This window comes from Pelodiscus sinensis, chromosome 7, assembly GCF_052426305.1.
Source record: "Pelodiscus sinensis isolate ZL-2025 chromosome 7, ASM5242630v1, whole genome shotgun sequence".
NCBI lineage: Eukaryota > Metazoa > Chordata > Testudines > Trionychidae > Pelodiscus > Pelodiscus sinensis.
The window spans coordinates 14,337,754-14,354,076 of NC_143058.1; the positions used below are offsets into that span (position 1 = coordinate 14,337,754).

The 16,323-nt window shown below is 51.7% G+C and overlaps 1 protein-coding gene across 16 annotated transcripts in view; it reads right to left on the bottom strand.

The window, feature by feature from the left end:
* The window catches only part of MARCO (macrophage receptor with collagenous structure), a 268,892-nt gene that overhangs the window by 28,967 nt on the left and 223,602 nt on the right, over positions 1 to 16,323 (bottom strand). For 12 of the 16 annotated variants that reach the window (XM_089779705.1, XM_089779703.1, XM_089779704.1 and 9 more), the window contains 10 exons: positions 8,002 to 8,103; positions 6,420 to 6,650; positions 5,484 to 5,519; positions 4,095 to 4,139; positions 3,465 to 3,536; positions 3,338 to 3,370; positions 2,793 to 2,882; positions 2,655 to 2,708; positions 997 to 1,041; positions 545 to 643 (listed from right to left, as the gene is read on the bottom strand). In XM_089779705.1, coding sequence (XP_089635831.1) covers positions 545 to 643; positions 997 to 1,041; positions 2,655 to 2,708; positions 2,793 to 2,882; positions 3,338 to 3,370; positions 3,465 to 3,536; positions 4,095 to 4,139; positions 5,484 to 5,519; positions 6,420 to 6,650; positions 8,002 to 8,041 — 745 coding nt within the window. In that variant the 5' untranslated portion in view covers positions 8,042 to 8,103. Of the gene's footprint in view, positions 1 to 544; positions 644 to 996; positions 1,042 to 2,654; positions 2,709 to 2,792; positions 2,883 to 3,337; positions 3,371 to 3,464; positions 3,537 to 4,094; positions 4,140 to 5,483; positions 5,520 to 6,419; positions 6,651 to 8,001; positions 8,104 to 11,819; positions 12,095 to 16,323 lie in introns of those variants that run through there. The other 4 variants (XM_089779701.1, XM_075933233.2, XM_075933232.2 and 1 more) reach the window with 4 other exon arrangements.

Sequence of the window (16,323 nt, forward strand, 5' to 3'; positions counted from 1 at the left end):
CTGTACCTGATTGTGCATATAAATTGTATTGTATTAGTTTATACCATATAAATCCTGCTGTAAACACCACTGCTATGATCAGGGATGCGCTGATACATACCTATACATATCCCCAAAAGAGACTATAAAAAACTCATTGTTCTGAGCCAGCATTTCTGGAGGACTACTCTCCTTGGTGCATTGGCATAGCAAGAAACAAAATGGCACCTCACAAATGAGGCAAATAACCTTATTCATCCAGTCCCTTAATCGGGGTGAAAGGAACTTAACTTTCTTATAGGGACTTTCCTATCTCAACCTGGGTTCCTGCCAGTTCTTTCAAAAGCTCCCTGCTGGCTTTTGCTGCAGCTCAGCCAGCTGCACACTGGGGCATACCCCTTTACTTTCATCTCTGCCCTTAACAGACTGGTAACCCTGTGGTCAGAGATATTGGAATCTTTGTGGAAATAACTCAAACGGCGGCACTATAAGCGGAAAAGACTTTAGAAGGAAGGCGAATGAATGTATGAAAATTGCATTGGTAATAATAAGCAAATTATCTTACCTGTAGGCCCCCTTTCTCCTTTCATTCCTGGTTCACCTTTTGGACCAGCAAGGCCACTGTCTCCTTTACTTCCAACTTCTCCCTGTGGTCCTCTTACACCTGGATGAAAAATACCAAACCTCTGACTTTTTGTTGCTTAGAACATCCTACCATAGACCCATTATGTACACCACAAAATGCAATGCCAATACAAGAGTCAAGTTCTGTGCTTGTTGTCACTCCAGAATGACTTTAAAGTTGTCAGTGCAGTTATTTCTCAGTTAGATATCTGCCACTGAGGGCCAAATGCACTCCTCTCTGTGTAAATTCAATACTGTCTGCTGGATTCTGCTCTCATTCACTGGTTTTACTTTGGTTTATTGCTGCTAATTTCAGTGGAGTTAGTCCTGTTTTACACCAGTGTGACTGACAGCACAATCCACTGTAGCAACAAAATGAAGGAAATGCAATACCTTGGACTCCTTGGTCTCCTTTTGTCCCATTGGGTCCTTCTATCCCTGAAATCCCAATACATACATATTATTATTAATAATATTTAATGGTCAGGAAAGATAGATTTTTTGAGTCTATGCAATCCACAGTTTCTCAGCTTCTCAGTTGGTGTAAATGGGCACAGTCACTCCATTGAAGTAAATGGAGCTATGTTGATTTACATTAGATTGGGAACTGTCCATAAGCCAAATCCTGTTGCCTTTGCTCAAACACTGAGATGTACAGGCAGGGAAGTGCAGAATTTGGCCCAAGGTGGATTCATTGTTGAGTCATGCTGCACAGCAAGAACGTCATGGATGTTTGATGTTTAAAATGCTTGTTTAGCAAAAACATAGACAAGCACCATGGGTGGATGAAAGGGAGCAGAAGCAGAACTGGCTTGTTAAGGACCAGAATCTCTCACCTAGCAAGACTGGTGCAATTCCACTGCTGAAAGGTTTGGGGTCCTCAAGCTGGGAACAGCAGGTCTCCCTGCATGTCAGGAATGGAGCATTCTGCTCCCAAGCTTGCAGAGCAGTTAGGGGCCTTGGGGAGAGGAGATGGGCGAGGGAGAATCTGGTCACTCCAGGATCCTAAATTAAGAATGGGCCAAGGGGCTACAACTGTTGTGTGGGAAGAGCACAGCCTGAGGGATAATTCCTTCCTCAGCATGTGCCACAGGCCAGCCCAGGCTCTGTTGTGGTTCCAGGAGATCGTCTGACTGAAAGGCCACATTCTGGTCTCATTTCCACAAATGAAAAATTGAGAATCTATCCATGCACTCCAGGAGAGTCACTCCCAATTATCCTAGTGTAAATGAGAACAAAATCTGGCCTGAAAACTGGGGCTCTCCTGGAGCAGGAAACACAGGACAACTGGATCTTACGTTGTTTACAACATGCACATTTTGGTGTGCACAAGGAAGTGCTTGACAAAATTATATTATATTCGTGTGGCTCTATTGGCAGGACTGTCATCTCTGAGAGAGAAAATTAACTTACCCTCCACTTACTACCTCTGGCCCATAAAAAGCCTGTGTAAATGACTTCAGATGCGTCTACACAGCAGAGTTATTTTGGAATAGCTGACATTATTCTGAAATAACATAGAGCATGTCTACACTACAAGCCTTTATTCCGAAATAATGTCAAGCCAGAGAACTTCTTACTCTGCCTCATGATAACCCTCATTTCATGAGGAGTAAGGGGGGTTGAAGGAAGAGTAGCAAAGGTGTCCCTAGCTCTGTCAGAGGCTGGGAATGGGTGAAAGGAGAGGGTTTGCTTGAAGGTTCCCTATTCTGCTCACTCCCTCTGGGCCAACTGGCATTGGCCACTGTCAGAAGACAGGATTTTGGGCTAGCTGGACCTTTGGTCTGACCAGTATGGCTGTTCTTATGAGTGTTCTTCCTTTGACTTCCTGCTGTGCAGGCAGCACCAAAACCTGAAATAAGCTATTTCAACTTCAGCTACTCAATTGACATAGTTGAAGTTGCATAGCTTAATTTGACATTAGCTCTGCTGTGTAGATGTACCCTCTGATTGCTGCAGCATGTCTTGGTTACACAGGACTTTGAGTTTTCAGTTCTTTGCTTACCTCTTCATTTACTTTTTAGGAAGTGCACCTACTAATCCTTTCTTACCTGCTTCTCCCTTGTCTCCCTTGGCACCTGGAACACCTGCTACTCCAGGTATCCCTAAAATATCAAAGGAGATATGCAGATTGAGTATGGTGTAGGAAAACATTTGTACAGGGGCTGCATAGGGTGGTAAATCAGTACCTGGAGTACCATCCTTTCCAGGTGAACCCTTCTCCCCTTTCTGAGCACTGGAGCCAGAAAGACCTTGAGAGCCATTTTCTCCAGGATTACCTTGAAATTGAATTGAGGAAAAAATTAACATAGATTCTTGTATAAAGACTGAAAGCTCCCAAACAGGCAAACTAACAGCAACACACACACACACAAAACCCCTGCAGCTGCCAAAGCTCAGCACACACACTTGTTTTCTAGAAGGGAATAGGGTGAAATGCAGGGAATATTGTGGGCCTTATAGAGAACATTCCTCCTCAATGTATGGATTACGTTCACATTGCTCTGAATGCACAGTGGGAAGCAGGTGGTTAAAAACCACGTCAGGTTAAAAAACAGTGGCCAACAGTGGTGCAGGGCAAGGTGCTTAATGCTAGTTATTTCAATCCATGTTTAGACACCAACATCCAAGTGCCAGTGGGAAGTCAGTAGGAAATGCAGCACCTCGACAATTGGGGTGTTTTTATTTGTATTTGTTGTTATCATGCAAGGGAGCATTCACTTCCATGACTTACCCTTCTCTCCTTTCTGCCCAGGAAATCCAATACCTAGAATACAAATACATCCACTTTTGTTCTCGTCTGCTTGTCTATATTGTTAAATATGTCCCCACCTCCTCTGTGTGTCACGTTATTCACTTACCTTTTGACCCTTGATCTCCTTTGCGTCCAGGTGGTCCTCCTAGACCCGGGTCTCCCTTCTCACCTTTTTCTCCTGGAAGACAGATTTGACAATATGTGTTGGACCTCCCTGGTCCTAAAGACCTGGCTGGTCCTGGATGAGGGATTTTTCCAGACCTGGGGAGGTCATTTCTGGTCCCCCTGCTGCCTGCTCCCCACGCCCAGGCTTTCTGTCTTTCCCCCTGCAGCCCAGCTGAGCCATGCTTTGGCCCCCGCTGCATAGCACCGGGTCTGGACTCCCAAGCTTCCCACCCCTGGCAGCATGCTGGGACTCTCTGGTCCTGGGACATCTGTGATCCTTCCAGACCCTGGATGTTGCCAGACCAGAGAGTTCCCCTTTCAACCTGTATAATGAACCAATGTAAATTAACGTCTGTGGCTCACTGAATTGAATAATAAAATTCTCATACTTAGGGCCTGATCCCCAAACAGGCATAAACTGACAGCTCCGCTGGGTGCAACTGAATGATGCTAATTAACACCCCAGGAGAATCTGGCCCCATGTATATTTCAGCATGTATCCAACATCTTTTGGGTGAAAAAGTAAAAAACAAAACAAAACAAACAAAAACAGGAGGGTCTGAAAACTGACCTTGACTCCCCTTTTCACCTTGACTCCCTTTCTCCCCTGTGGCACCTGAATGGAACAGAATAAAACCTTCATTTCAGACAGAATGAGAGGACGTGGCGAGGAGAATGTGCAACACTAGTTAGTTAGACACCAGTGTGAAGTACAAATCGTGGGGACACTGAGGACAAGCTGATCCGTGTTAGGAAAGGGAAGCTGGGCATCACTCCATGTGAATTCATCTGGAAGTAACAGCTTCATGGCTGAGGAGTTTTAAGGCCCGATCCTGAGCTCTGTGAGGATGCACAACCTCCCACTCAGATCAATGGGCCCAAACCAAGTCCCCCTGAAGTTTCCGTTTGCTTCAATGGGACATGCAGGAGGACTGTGTTCTACCGCCAGAACGAGGGCCACAATTTGGGGGGCAATATGTGGGAGCCGCTTGCGCTTTGTAGGCTCACACCTTAATCTAACAGGAAAACTGACATATTATGTGACTCCTTATGGGCTAGGCTGAGCCTGTAGGCTCAGCTCAGAGTGCAAAGTACTGAGAAACCACAGGGGCCGACTCAGAGTGCTCCAGGGCTGGACAACACATGGAGAACACCCACTGGCAGCCACACTCCCCTCCCCCCATCCACACCTGCCTGCCTGTGGTCCTTGTCAATCAACTCCTCCCCCTCCCTCTCAGCACCTCTGGCGTGTCATGAAACAGCTGTGCAGGAGGTGCTGGGAGGATGAAGAAGCAGCAAGGATGGGGCATGGTGGGGCCTTGGAGGATGGGTGGAGTGGGGCCAAGCCAAGGACAGGGCAGGGGTGGGAAGAGGCAGGGAGGGGCTTAGGGGAAGAGGTGGAATGGAGGTGGGACCTAGGGCTAAGCAGGGGTTGAAGGCCTTTGGTGAAAATTTGAAGCCAGCATCTGTCCTGCCCTGTTGCCATCAATTCCTTCCCTGGTCCTATCTAGATTCCAGAAGTGGGTGGGGGAAAATACGTTACCGATAAGGCTTGGTAGAGTGGAACTTACTTCCCCATCATGTATGCTCATCTACCCTGGCTAGTGAGCAGTGACCGGAGAGGGGGCTGTTTAGGGGAGAAGACAGAGATGAAACTCTACCAGATCCCTGCTCCACTCTACCCACTTGCTCAGAATGGAGAGTATCCAGAGAAGAGGGACTGCCCTCTGCACCAAAGCCAGACTCCTGGCAGGCCATGCAAGGGGGCATGGGAGAAGCTGGATTTCAATGGGACCACTCACAGGTGTAAAATTATGCAAGCAACTATGTCTTTGCAGGAGCAGGGTTCAAATTACTTCTTTGCTAGTGTCCCCAAATCTAGCTTCAGAGACTGTACAGAACAAGGGAAGGGCGGAGGGAGGAGAGGAAAGGAAGCTTTTCATTGCTTAGATTTACCTACCTGGAGGACCAGGTTCTCCTCTGATTCCAAGCTGCCCTGAAATGGATATTTGACATACATTTTTAAATGGTCAGTGCTCAAGAGTGGATGGAATGGTGTGGTAGCAGGTTTAGCTCTGAGCTGGAAATGTCTCCCACCCTGCAGGAAGACTAGACGTCCTAGCGAGGCCTGGAAAAAATCTGAGCCACATTATGTGGTTATTGGGAGGGGGCGGGGTACAGGGAGCCCTCGTCCATTCCAGCACAGGAAGTAGAGACTAGTTGCAACGAAGGGGGACCACAAAGGGAAATTTCAGTCTGGGCTCCATCCCGCCAGGCTATGCACAATCATATCCAGTTCTTAGGACCAGATCATCATAATCCCATTCATTTGTTTGTGGCAGCCACTCTCGACTGCTCCATTTTTATACAATGGTTCCTGGCTGCTCCTTAAGTATGATGATATTTTCATAGTAATGGCTCTCTCTCACATAATGCTTTTCCTCAGTACCTCCCAAAGCACTGCACATTGCAACCTTTCGTGTATCTACCTTCACAACTCTCCTGTGAGGCAGGGCAGGATTATCATCCCCATTTTACACACGGGGAACTGAAGCAGACAGAGATTAAGTGACTTGCCCATGATCACACAGGAAGTCTGTGGCAGAGCAGAGAATAGCCCTCCTACCCCCAAGGTTCCTCACGTCCTAAGGCTAGTGCCCTAACTACTGGACCATCTATAATAAAAAGTTACATTGATGGACCTACACCACTTAAGCAGCTGCTCTGAGCCCCCTCCAGTCTTAGAGAAGAAGGCTGGAGTTTTCCTTCAGCACCACAGAATTGTGTATTTTCTACTTAAAGTGGGCTCTGCCCATTGTACTGCTTTGCACAGCACTTTCAGATTGTGTACAAAATACAACAGTCAATAAAATAAGGGGAAGAAATGTAGAGATACCTGTAGCCAGAGTGATATTGTTCATCCTCATCAATAAATCGTTGTTGCTGACCCTAATGATGTTGATTTCCTCTTCTAAGCTTTTGATCAGCGTTTCTTCATCTCTAGTGTTCTTTCTGTAAAAGTTGCTCCCTGGAAGAGTTTCATTGTAGAAGGGGCTGACCAGTTTCTCTGTTAAATATAAGTCTTCTTCTCTATGGATGTTGCGTATTTCCTCCTGCATGTTAAACACTGAGAAAATGGAAGGCATTATAGAATGAATATTCTCAATGTCTGTCTATCAGTCCTGGAAAATTCCTGCTCTGTGGGACAGTTTCTATTGACTGTCTCCAAGTTCCTGTAAAACAGGCACTTCTTTCCTGCAGGACAGGTAGAATGTTACATGAAACCAGTACATATACACTCTGCGAGAGTCCAACAGCCATGCCTCGGGTGCTGCTACCCATGCTAACCTGGCAACGCTGCTTTTTATACTCGGCTAGCTCAAGGGGAGTGCATTGAGCAGGGCAATACATCACTTGCTTGTAGTGTTGACATAGCCATTGTCTCTCACTTGCTTAGGTATTTTTAGTGTTCGTTATTGTCGCTAGGTGCCACATATGCCTGGATATAGGGCCAGATGTGACAGCAACATATATAATATCCACTGGGAAAAAAAAAAGCAGTTTCCAATAGAGGGAGTGCTTACAATGCTCAGGGTCTTTTACTTATCCTCCAAAACTCTGAAGCACTGCAGGAAAGTGTGCTTACCCTCTGCTCATCATGCCACCCACTTCCCCCTGCCTACACATGGAAATCAGCTTCCTGCCATGAGATGGGAGCATGCCCAACACCCTCCCCAGCCTGCAAACACTCGCACTTTGTACACGTCCAGAACTAGCCCTGGGGGACAGGTGGCCATAACAACTCACTACAGAGGTGATATTGATTGCTCTTGGATATTAGCTGGATAATGCTTAAATAATCTGCTGGCTATTTCTAATGCACTGATCACCACAGTATCTTAACTGGTTGAGTGAAGGGGGACTTTCCCAGGCAGAATGGAAAGCTATGACAATGCTGGGGAGGAGGGGGAACTGAGGATGGTGGGGAGGGGCACACACGGGATAGACTAAGTCCCACGGCATATGGCAGAGGAGGAACGGGGGACACACAGAGCCTGTGCCTTGGTGGGGAAGGGAAGAATGAAGAGGAAGGTGGACAGAAGGGCAAGACAGGGTCATGGGTTCTAGTCTTACTCCCTCAGGGTCAGGTTGGGACAGGACAGCCAAAAGCTGGGTGGCCTCAGGCAGGAAGTGTAAGGGGAGGCCTGATGGTAAGGTGGTGGGGTGGGTTCCAGCATGGCCTAGGCCCTAGGGGATAGGGTTGTCAGTTCATCTCCTGGCATGATGGGGGACCTTTGGGGGAGAGGGGCAGCACCTGGAGGGATGCCAAGAGCCCCTGATATGTACAATATGCTCAGACTATTGAAGCATCCCAGCCTGCAGCACAAGCAAAAGCATCAGGCTCCAACTCTGTTGCCATCCATTCCACGTGTCTTTGGATTTCCAGGCTACAGTAAATGGCCATTCAGGCAAATTACCTTTTAGTGCCAGCAACCCCAGGCCGATAGTTAGAATCATTAAGTAGATGGCCAGGGCAGTCCAAACACAGCAGGCAGGAAGTTTCTTCTTGCTTTGTGGTTCTAAAAGTCCAATAGACACAAGACAAGCTTCATTTGCATTCGAGTTCCCTGGGCCATCCCCTGTTTATTTACAGCTCGTGCACTTCTTTGGCCAGTTCCACGCCATTTCTGGAACACGTGCCTTCCCTACACTCGCAGGGGACATGTAGCTACACGTTACTGGGCAACACAGGCTGCACGCACACTGAGGTGTGCAGCTACATGCAGCAATGAAAAGCTCTGCCATGGGGGAAGTAGAAAGGAAAGGGGCTGGGGGTGGGGAGATCCTGGAGTCTTTCCCCATTGCCTCCCTGCCGGTGCCTTTCCCCACTGCTAAAGCCTTTCATTGTGGCGGGGAAAGGCTGCAGCAGCATAAGCTCATAAGCTCAGGAAGCTCCCTGTGGCCGAAGGCACTGTATACAGAGCTCTCGTAGGAACACTCTGGGTACTAAAAGGGGAGGGATGCCTGTGACAGGGCTGGGTTTTGAAAGCTTTCATTTAGCAGCTACAATATTTTAAAAAATCTAACTTTCAAAGAACTGTTCTTCAAAACAGCTGTCCTGTCCCCTTAGACACACAACTCCCACTAACACGAAAAGATCCAGGAGCACAGATTGATGGATGGATTGCTCCTAACAGCTAAAGTTTGCCTGGATGGACAGCCTATGCCAGCGTTTCCCAAACTGTGGTCCGCGGCCCAGTACCAGTCCTTAGGAAACAAAATACCGGGCCTCAGAAAAGTTCTTGTGAGAGCCTGCTTCACTGCCCGCAACCCCCAAGATGAACGCCGCGCTGAACTCCCAGTGTCAACGGCGGTAGTGCGGGCTTCCTGCGGGGTTGGGAGGCAGTTCTGCAGCTGTGCGCCAGGTCTCGGAAGTGCGTGGATGCTCTCTCCCCTCCCCCAACAGCCGGTGCGGTACCTAAAACCCCGATCCATCGCGCACTGGGGACTTTGTTTCCATGCTGCCTTCCTGTGTGCAGAGGAGTGGGTAGGGATCCGGGACTGCACTGGCTTGAGCTGCTCGGGCGGCGCGTGCTGCCATGGGAAGCGGAGGAGCAAGGCACGTGCTGCCTGAGCGATTGGGGCAGACGCAGTCCGGGACTCCCCTTCTCTCCTCCCCCCACACGGGAAGGCAGCAGGGGAATAAAGTCCCCAGCGTGCCAGCTCCAGCTGCTCGGGCAATGCGTGCTGCTGCTGTGGGAAGCAGAGGAGCAAGGTACGTGCTGCCTGAGCAGTTGGGACTGGCGCAGCCCGGGACTCCCCCTCCCCCTGCGCAGAAAGGCATCAGGCGTACAATGGACCAGCACATCAGGTACCGCGCCGCTGTTTGGAGGATGGAGGAGCAGCCCGTGCACTTCCTGGGCCTTGGGAGCTACAGGATCCCCGGGTATCAGTTCCTGTCTCCTCCCCCCCAGACCTCCACAAGTACCCTGCCCCAGCACCCACAAGCACCCTGTCCCTTGCTCCAGCACCCTGTCCCCAGCCCCAGCACACATTGGTTTGGAGGGGCTGTGTTTTTGTATCTCACTTGTGTAGCCCCGACTGATTTTTCTGTGGGCTAAAGTTGGCACTGGGGGCTTTGGGAGGACCAGAAACAATGTATTTGCATATTCATCATTTGCTTAATGAAGATTCAAATGTGCAAATAAATATTACCGGTCCTCCAAAAGCTCGTGAATGGATTTTCTGGTTCCCAGTATCAAAAACTTTGGCAACCCCTGGCCTATGCAATCCTACCACTCACTGTATGGGAATTCCTGCTTAAGAGTTCTACGTGCTGTTGCACACAGGATCCAATAATAAATATGACCGTGTATATTTTTGTATTACAAAAAAACCCACTCTGGGCTTGCATTTCCATTTCCAATTGTCCCAGCATTTCATTCAAAGAGGTTTGTTTAATAAGTATACTACTCCCAGGGCATGGGATAAGTCCTTTTCAAAAAGAGTGATTTATGGATATACAGGCAGTCCCCGACTTACGTGGATCCGACTTATGTCGGATCCGCACTTACGAACGGAGCTTTCTCGCCCCGGAAGTCGGGGCGAGAAAGCCCCATTCATAAGCTGCTCCGGTGCCCCTGGTCTGCTGGAGACCGTCTCCAGCAGACCAGGGGCACCGGGCGGGTTCCCGCGCTTCTGAGGCTTTGCCAGAGCAAAGCCTCGGAAGCGCGGGAACCGCTGCTGCTGCCACTTGGGTGCCGGTGCCTGTGGTCTGCTGGGGACCGTCCCCAGCAGACCACAGGCACCGGGACCCAAGCCGCAGCAGCGGGCGGGTTCCTGCGCTTCTGAGGCTTTGCCAGAGCAAAGCCTCAGAAGCGCGGGAACCCCCGCTGCTGCCGCATGAGACCCGGTGCCTGTGGTCTGCTGGGGACGGTCCCCAGCAGACCACAGGCACCCTGACTGAAGCCGCAGCCGCGGGGGGTCCCGCGCCTCAGAGGCTTTGCCAGAGCAAAGCCTCAGAGGCGCGGCACCCCGCTGCCGCTGCGGCTCTGCTCCCCGTGTCCCTGGTCTGCTGGGGGGGGGGAGGGGCGCAGCTAGTGTGCTCCCCCCCCCCCCCAGCAGACCAGGCTTTTGTTTTGGACTCTGGGGCAGAGCAGCTGGGGCGCTGCCGATTGGTCCTGCAGCGCCCGTGGACACTACTGGACCAACCCGGCAGCACCCCAGCTGCTCTGCCCCAGGTCCTGATTCAGCCGCTGCTGGTCAGTTTCAGCAGCGGCTGAATCAGGACGTCTGGGGCAGAGCAGATGGGGTGCTGCTGGGTTGGTCCAGTAGCACCCCAGCTGCTCTGCCCCAGGCGTCCCCAAGTCAGCTTCTGCTGAAACTGACCAGCGCTGACTACAGGAAGCCCCAGGCAGAGTTGCTCTGCCCCGGGCTTCCTGGAATCAGCTGCTGATCAGTTTCAGCAGCAGCTGACTTGGGGACGCCTGGGGTTCTTAAGTTGATTCTGTATGTAAGTCAGAACTGGCGGTCAGTTTCAGCAGTGTCTGAATCTGGACGCCAGTTCCGACTTACATACAGATTCAACTTAAGAACAAACCTACAGTCCCTATCTTGTACGTAACCCGGGGACTGCCTGTATTTATATACACACCCATACACATCAGAATAAGTAAAAACGAAACACTGAAAAATAGAACAAACCTGTTAATAACATTTAAAACAAATTTTGAGTAGAAAATGCAAAAGAAGTAACACTTCTTGGGCAAGCCTCAGTCCTTGGGGTAAATAGTGCTGCTGAAGCATTCATTACTATTTTGACCATGCACTAAGTTCCCTTTCATTGAGTTCTACAAAGTCTATGATGCTGAGTCATATTGATTACAAGAATCATTTTCATTAATTTTACATTAGAATTGTTTTGAGTCAGCAATGGTGTTTTTATACTAAGATGCAATTCATAAATTTACATTTTCTATTAGCTTTGGAGATTTGAGTATCTTAAATATTTAAGGTGTTGACATTTTACACAATGAAAATATAGTGAGGTTGTTTAAAAACCCACTGGAAGAAAAAATGGTTAATGTTTTCTGGAGAATCTCTCCTCAGCATTAGCCCTTTGGCTTCAGGAACTTTGTCCCAGATACATCCCTTTATTAATGTTCAGATACTTCTCATAGAAAACATCATAGTAAAAAAACATTGCATATGTAACACAAATAGATCAGCTATTTTTCTTCATAGATCAGCCTAAATACTTATCAATCAATTTAATTAAGCAATAAAAGTACTTTACCATGTAGTTCAAATGTGGTGGTAGTAGATGAAGCAAACCTAATTTTGTCTGACACAGTGAGCGTGTTGGTATTATTCGAAATCTCATTGTCAGTGTAAGTCTTCTGACTGTCCATGGTGAACGTTTTATACCGTAGTTAACCTGGAGTCCTGTCAGACTACAAGCACTGAGAAAACAAGGAACTTTTCACTTCATCTGTTGAATGTGTTATGTCATCTGCTATGCATTCCAATCAACTCAATTTTTCTAGTCTTGCAAGATATTCCTGGGGTGGTTATTTGATCAGTTAGTTCCTCAAAAATCCTATAACTAAGATGTTTTGCTTCTCCCTTGTGCTTGTTTTTGTACATAATGGAAAGACCCTGCAGCTCGATCCTGCAAGGTGAATTCAGTAAGATTACTGGATGCTCAAGAGTTGCTTGGCACCTTGCAACATTTGAAGCCTCGATGGTCAGTCCATTTGCAGGCAAAATTCCCACTGAAGCCAATGTGATGTTTGATTGAACACAAGCTTCAGTTCCTTAGAGGCAGAAGGCTAAATGTTGGGTCTTAACAAAATAGTGTAGGTTGTACCAATATGGCCATTAGTAAGTGTACAAAATGCGCATGATGAGGGAAGGCGATAATAGGAACATGTACGGGTATGTCTACACCACAAAAAAAGAGATGTGTTCTTACCTTGGGAGAGCTAACGCCAGTTAAAATTGCAGTGAAGAAATAACAACTCATCTTTGAATTACTTTAAAGTTAGACATTTGAAGATATGCCTACACAGGAGACCAGGGCGGAACTCAAGCTGCTAAGCAGATTTAAAAGCTAAGTTGCTATTCTTTCACGGCTATTTTGCCTTGAGGTAGGAACATACCTTTTATTTTCAGTGTAGACATACTAGACTGCATCTACACTGTGATGTGGAGCTACATGAGGGTATGTCTACACTACAAAGTTAGTTCGAACTAACGGACGTTAGTTCGAACTAACTTTGATAGGCGCTACACTAGCGCTCCGTTAGTTCGAACTTAATTCGAACTAACGGAGCGCTTAGTTCGAACTAGGTAAACCTCATTTTACGAGGATTAAGCCTAGTTCGAACTAGCTAGTTCGAATTAAGGGCTGTGTAGACCCTTAATTCGAACTAGTGGGAGGCTAAGGCTTCCCAGGTTTCCCTGGTGGCCACTCTGGCCAACACCAGGGAAACTCTATTGCCCCCCTCCCGGCCCCGGAGCCCTTAAAGGGCCACGGGCTGGCTACACAGTTTGTGCCAGTTGCAAGGCTGCCAGCACCCGTGCCAGCAGACCCTGCACCTGCCACACTATGAGCCAGCCACCCGAGGACACCCAGCCCTCCACTGCTCCCCAGGACCAGCCTGGCAGCTCCCAGGAGCCTGCCCGGGGGCGCAAAAGGCAGGCGCCCGCTTGGTCAAGTGCGGAGATCGTGGACCTCATCGAGGTTTGGGGGGAAGCCTCCAATGTCCACGATCTCCGCACTAGCCACAGGAACGTGGCCGTCTACGGACGCATGGCTGCCAGCCTGGCCGCCAGGGGCCACCAGCGCAGCCGGGAGCAGGTGCGCTGCAAGATTAAAGATCTGCGGCAGTCCTACTCCTGGGCCTGCCAGCCAGGGGCCAACCCGGAGACCTGTCCCCACTTCCACGCCCTGGACCGCCTCCTGGGGGCTCATGCCGTCGCTGCCCCCCGGGACGTGATAGACCCCGGGGCAGAGGGCCTGCTCCAGGAGACGGAGGAGGAGGAGGAGGGCTCCGAGAGCCAGGAGCCTGCCGCCAGCCTGCCCAGGACCGGGACCCCCGAGGCACCCCACAGAGCCGCTCGCCTGTGTCGTCCGAGGCCGGGGAGGTGTCCACATGTGAGTACCATCGTGTTCCCCTTATGTGTACGGGGGGCTGGGGCGAGAGGGAGCCCCGGGACCGTGCGCCTGGGCCTTGCCCACCACGGAGCAGTAGCTGGGGATCCTGCAGGGGCCCTGGCCTTGCAGAGGGGAGCTGGGTTTCACACACCTGGGCCCCTGGGGTAATTGACCGCTGGTCTTGTTGCACCATAGCTGCAGCACCTGGGCCTGCAGGGCGCACCACCCCGCCTGCAGCAGCTGCCCGTGCCCAGGCAAGCAGGAGAGCCAGGAATGAGGAGGAGTACCAAAGGCGGCACCTCTGGTTCATGGATAACCAGCTCCGCACCCAGGACCACTGGGTCCAGGAGGACCTGAGGCTGCGCCGGAGGAGTCTGGAGGCCCTGGAGGAGCAGGGCCATGCCCTGTGAGGCCACCTCCAGAGCCTGCTCGACCGCTTCCCGTTTCCTCCTCCTGCTGCTCCCCCTGCTCCTCCTGCTCCTCCTGCTCCCCCTCCTGCTTCCACTCCTGCTTCCTCCACACCCCCTGTCCCTCCTGCCCCCCCCCTCCACAACCATTTCCCACCGACGCCCCCGGACCCGCAGTGTGGCGAGACGGGAGAGGCAGCCGGACTCCCACCACTGAGCTTTCCTTTCCCTTCCTCCCTTCCCTCCCCTTTCAGCTCCCTCATCCCAGGTTTCCCCCTCCCCTCTCTCACCCTCATTCCTCCCTTCCCCCACCCCAGTTATGTGAAATAAACATACGTTTTTGTTTGAAAAACAGGTGTCTTTATTTTACAGTAGGTAGGGAGGGGAAAGGGGAAGAGGTAGGGTGGAAGAAGGCCCCAGTGGGGCATGCAGGGAGAGGTCAGTCCTCCTCCTCCACCAGGAAGCTCTCCCGCAGGGCTTCCCAGATCCGGACGGCCCCCCGCTGGGCTTCCCGGATGGCGGCGGTGCGGGGCTGACCGTAGTGTCCAGCCATGCGGTCAGCCTCAGCCATCCAGGCTGGCAGGAAAGCCTCCCCATTTCACTCACACAAATTGTGGAGCACACAACATGCTGCCACCACGGGAGGGATGTTGTGCTCGGCCAGGTCCAGACGGGTGAGGAGGCATCGAAAGCGGGCTTTCAGTCGCCCGAAGGCCCCCTCCACCACGATGCGGGCCCTGGTCAGCCTGGCATTGAAGGCCTGGCGGGAGGGATTGAGGTGCCCCGTGTAGGGCTTCATGAGCCAGGGCTGCAGTGGGTAGGCGGCATCCCCCACCAGGCACACGGGCATGTCCACATCCCCGACCCTGATGTGGCAGTCGGGGAAGAAGGTCCCGGCCTGCAGCCGCTGGCACACGGAGGAGTTGCGGTACACCCGGGCGTCGTGTGCTTTGCCGAACCAGCCCACATTAATGTCCGTGAACTGGCCCCGGTGGTCACACACGGCCTGCAGGATCACGGAGAAGTACCCCTTGCGGTTGACGTACCGGGACGCCTGGTGTTCCGGTGCACGGATGGGGATGTGTGTCCCGTCGATGGCCCCCCCGCAGTTGGGGAAGCCGAGGGCGCCGAATCCCCGGATGACGGCGTCCGGGTCGGCGAGGCGGACCACCCTGCGGAGCAGCACCCGGTTGACGGCCTTGACCACCTGTGGAGAGAGACACAGCAAAGCGCCAATCAGTGGGGCGCCTGGGAGCCTGGGAGCGTTCGTGCCCTGGCAGTGCCCCGCGCCCCACTCCCGGTAGCAACCCCCCTGGCGGCATGTAGTACTGCCGGGACAGACCGACCCCTCCGGTGCGGGGCGCTTTCGCCTCCTCCCGCCCCCCCTTTGTCCCTGGGGTGGCCCATCCCCTCCTCGCAGCCCCCCTCCCCCCCGGCTCGGTGGCCGACGAGTGCCGTACCTGCATGAGCACCGCTCCGACGGTGGATCTCCCCACGCCGAACTGGTTCCCAACGGATCGGTAGCTGTCCAGCGTGGAGAGCTTCCAGAGGGCGATGGCCACCCGCTTCTGGAGGGGGATGGCGGGTCTCATGCGAGTGTCCCTTCTGCGCAGGGCAGGGGCGAGCCACTCACAGAGCTCCAGGAAGGTGTCCCTCCTCATCCTGAAGTTCTGGGTCCACTGTCGGTCCTCCCAGCGCTCCAAGACGATGCGGTCCCACCAGTCGCTGCTGGTGTCCAGATGCTAGATGCGGCGGGGCACGCTGGTGCCGGGGTGCCGCCGCGGCTCCTCCATGGCCCCCGGGCGGCCAGGCGGAGAGGCAGGGGGCTGACGTGCACCAGGTGGTGCCAGGCAGCCTCGAGCCATTGGTGGCAGGCTTGCAGCAGCAAGTCCAGAAAGTGCACCAGAAGGTGCAGGGCGAGCTGTGGCTCCATGTTGCCACCTGCGGCGGCCCCCCCGAAGGGAAGCACCGACACAGACGGGCACAGAGACCAACGCTTTGCTGTCCCTCGGCGAGGTTGGCAAGGAAGCAGGAAAAGCTGAGAACCGGCTGTCCAGGGGGGGTCCCTTTAAGCTCGAGCCTCAGATAGCCTCAGACAGCAGCCACACAAAGCAACTACTGACCTGATGCCCTGTCAGAACCGGTTTCAGCTGCCCTTAAATGCCCCCCTGTGTCCAATCAGTGTGGACGCGCTAGTTCGAATTAGCAAAACGCTAATTTGAACTAGTTTTTAG